At 42.2% G+C, this 3,575-nt stretch overlaps 1 protein-coding gene across 1 annotated transcript; it reads left to right on the top strand.

The window, feature by feature from the left end:
* Window positions 1-934: 934 nt before the first annotated feature.
* On the top strand, window positions 935-2,874 carry LOC115687525 (uncharacterized protein At1g28695-like). The gene is made up of 3 exons (XM_030613130.2): window positions 935-1,079; window positions 1,400-1,783; window positions 2,365-2,874. The coding sequence occupies exons 1-3, from the start codon at window positions 936-938 to the stop codon at window positions 2,872-2,874; spliced, it is 1,038 nt and encodes a 345-aa protein (XP_030468990.1). The 5' UTR covers window position 935.
* The last annotated feature ends 701 nt before the right edge of the window (window positions 2,875-3,575 follow it).

The raw sequence follows: 3,575 nt of genomic DNA, 5'->3' as shown, positions 1-3,575 counted from the left end.
ATCTATTGCACTTGATCATTATCAGTACCTTGAAAGACACATTAACTTGCTTTTAAAGCACATCATCTAGTTGTCGGCCAAAACTCTAACGTAAGATGTCTCGAAGACAGCTTCCACGTCTCCGGCAGGCAAATCACAATCAAGTCAACGAGCTTGGGACAGGAACTAGACTTTGGGATTTGCGGTCCTGCTCGTGAACCAGACCTTCTTTTGTAAGCAAGGTTCGAATCTCATTGATTGAATTGATTAACTATTTTACAGATTCCTCGATCAACTACAATGTAACCCATCATTTAAGGAGCATTTAGGGTTCTAAATAACAAAAGAAACTTCGATCACTTGTAATATATGCAGGACAGATCTTGTCCTTAGGGAGAACCCATTTTTTCCATCTAGAAAAGCTAGACATATAATATGTATAATAACCTTATAAACCATCAAAATCAGTAGTTATGAGCTACTCAATTAGTCCAATATTATGACCCAAAAAAAAAAATTGTCCAATCTTGTAGGGAACTTTCCTTATTCTCTTTTTGGGTTGAATCTTTACTGTCAAACAAGCAATTAGATATTCAAGAAACTTCTCGAGACCCAAGTTCAGCAAATAAGACAAACAAAAGAGAAGAAGGAAAAGCAAATGGAAATTGAGAAATCTAGGTAGGCGTTCTCGGGGCTCGCTAGGAAGGAGCGATGCATGTGACTTTGCTTGAAGTTCACACCTAAGGTGAAGAAGATGTTTCCTAATGAACAGGGCTTCATTTTAGTATTGGCAACCGCGTCAGGTCTCACTCGCTACATACGTACGATCTGTGAGGTACCCTCCTAGTTTCTCTCTCAACGCAAAGTCGATATGTGTCAACGGGTACGGCGGAGCTACTGAAAGGTGACTGAAATTAGGGTTGGCTTTCTCGCAGCACAAGACCATTCGATCAGCCATGGAGTTCTTGAAGGTCGACCGGGTAAACCAGTGCGCTCTTCTCTGCGCTTTGTTGGTGGGAACGTTATATTTGCTCGTCAACTGGACCCCTTCTGGCGTTCTCTCGCAAATCCAAGAGCAGCAGCTCCCTCGCTCCAAATCAGTAACCATTTATAATTCTTCCCAGTTCATTCTCACTCGTTTTATTTTCTTTTCACTTTCTCGTATGCCCATCTAATTGACAAAAAAAAGTTGCATAGCAGTTTGAAAAGTCTTTTGTCAAGATTATTTTAGAGTCGAGTCCGCTTCGTAGAGGCCAAATGCATTTTATATCCGATCAAATAGATTAGTATACTTACGTAAATTGTACCATTCGATTCTCGCTATTCAGGCTTTTAAAGCGACTAATTTGCATATTTTTTACACGATAATTGTCAAATGAAAATTATTTTTTGAGTCTTTGGATTTTATATTGTTAACTAGAGGGATATTCTGGCGGGTGGTTACACGGATGAGCTCGGGAAAGTCTTGGCCGACGCATCGGCGGGAAACAACAAGACAGTCATCATAACAGTGGTGAACAAAGCTTACATCGAGGGCGACAAGTCGATGCTCGATCTGTTCCTGGACGGGTTTTGGCTTGGCGAGGGGACTCGGCCCTTGATCCGCCACCTATTAATCGTAGCCATGGACGGTACGTCCTTCGAGAGGTGCAAGTTTCTAGGGCTTCACTGTTACCGACTCAAAACAGAAGTTGATTTGGATGGAGAGAAGGTGTACATGACCCCAGGTTTTCTGACGATGATGTGGAGTCGAACCCAGTTCCTTGGGAATGTGCTCAAACGAGGCTACAGCTTCATATTCACGGTACATGCGACCCTCACTCATCCTACCATGAAGCATGAATCTTGCTTCGTTGCGTTAGTGGGAATTCAAAAGACGAGTCATTAGGGAAAAAATTCTTGCTCCCCTCCAAAATATTACGTCGATTATTGAGCGAAAGATATCTCACATCGCTCGTTTGTGGATCTACTTAGTTCAGATAGCAAACAACAATTTAGATTTAAAACTTGTCATCAAGAGAATATATTTCATGTGCCCAAATGGTATACGAATAACGTGATGTCTCCAAAGATCTTTCTTGATCAGGCCAGTTAATTCTGCTCGTTCGAGTCCACACAACATGCATTGAATATGTGGACTTAGAATTGTGGAGAAAGAGTAGCCAAGCATTATTAATCAAGAAAGAGTGGAAGTAGAACTTGTATACTTCATTATCTTATAGCAGAGAAGAACCGAACAGACGTGATGGATGAACAGATCCTTCGATATTGTTAAGCCAAGTTTTGTAAGCCAGGATGCAGTAGTTTCTTTCATCTCAATCTCTACCCAGAGATTCCATCCCTTCGTGGTTGATTCAATCTCATAACAAGGATTATTCTTTGCAGGACACCGATGTAATGTGGCTAAGAGATCCGTTCCCTCGGCTGAACCAAAACCGGAGCTTGGATCTCCAGATCAGTGTCGACGGATTCAACGGTGATCCCTGGTCCGAGGACAATTACATGAACACTGGGTTCTACATGGTCAGATCCAACAACCGGAGCATCGCCCTATTCGACGAGTGGTATGCCAGGAGAAATGCTTCGTCAGGAATGAAGGAACAAGATGTGTTGACACAGATCAAGCAGGAAGGCATGTTCCGGACGTTGGGATTCTCTGTCAGGTACTGGGACACTAACTATTTCAGTGGCTTCTGCAATGAAAGTAAAGATGTAAGGGCCGTGATCACAGTCCATGCGAATTGCTGCCGCACAATCGCAGCCAAAGCCGCTGATCTCAGCACGGTCCTCCGTGACTGGAAGAGTTTCATCGGGAGCCCCTCCTCGTCCTCCACCAACGGCACGGCAGCATTCCAGTGGTCGGCACATGTCGCATGTCAGCACTCGTGGCTCTAACGATGGGACTATCATTTCGATTCGGCCAAAGCTCAATTCAACATGCTTGCTGCTTCTGATGGAGTTCGGATGGTCTTCCTTTTAGATACAACCGAGTTTTTCTGAGGAAAATCCAAGGACTGTATATGTTGGGTCTGATATTTTATTCATCTTTTCCACCTAAAATTTCAAAAATCTACAGAATATATTGTAAATTACTAAAGATATCCATATATATCTACGTTGACTCATATACTTCTTCCTACTTATCTTTTGCTGCAATAACTTTTAGTTTCAGGTCATGTCTGTCAAATTGAGAAGATCCAATCATCTGCCGCTGTACGTTCTCTCTTCTTGTAATTCACAAAGATGTTGTTCTGGTTTCGTTTTAATATCTGCATTGCAAGGTTTGTGGTGGAAAAACATGAGGTTTGGATCTCCCAGTTTCATTGTTTTTGGATTCAGTATACATTCAATCCCTAACTGTTCCCGAATTATCATTTTCTCCTCCCTCACACAAACAATCGCACGTTTTACTTTTTTTTTTTTTAATGCCGATGTCGCATGTGAATAAGCGTGAGCATTCAAGTTTGACAACGGAGTGACCGTGGCCGGAGCCACCGCTGGAATTTGGATAATTTTCAAACCAAGAAAGAGGAGGAAATGCGAGCATTCAAGTATGAATTTGGGCAACAAAAATCGAAAAGGACTAAAGAAATGAC

Source organism: Syzygium oleosum, unplaced genomic scaffold, assembly GCF_021117445.2.
Source record: "Syzygium oleosum isolate NSW1041296 unplaced genomic scaffold, Sole_v2.1 Sole_v2.25, whole genome shotgun sequence".
NCBI lineage: Eukaryota > Viridiplantae > Streptophyta > Magnoliopsida > Myrtales > Myrtaceae > Syzygium > Syzygium oleosum.
Note: the sequence above shows the minus strand (reverse complement) of the source record. Positions and strands in the feature narration are given on the sequence as shown.

What these genes read in the sequence shown, in the direction of transcription:
- LOC115687525 (XM_030613130.2), top strand. Translation starts at nt 936, where the DNA reads ATGGAGTTCTTGAAGGTCGACCGGGTAAACCAGTGCGCTCTTCTCTGC. An exon ending in AGCTCCCTCGCTCCAAATCA is followed by an intron (nt 1,080 to 1,399) that starts GTAACCATTTAT and finishes ATTGTTAACTAG; the next exon opens with AGGGATATTCTGGCGGGTGG. An exon ending in GCTACAGCTTCATATTCACG is followed by an intron (nt 1,784 to 2,364) that starts GTACATGCGACC and finishes TATTCTTTGCAG; the next exon opens with GACACCGATGTAATGTGGCT.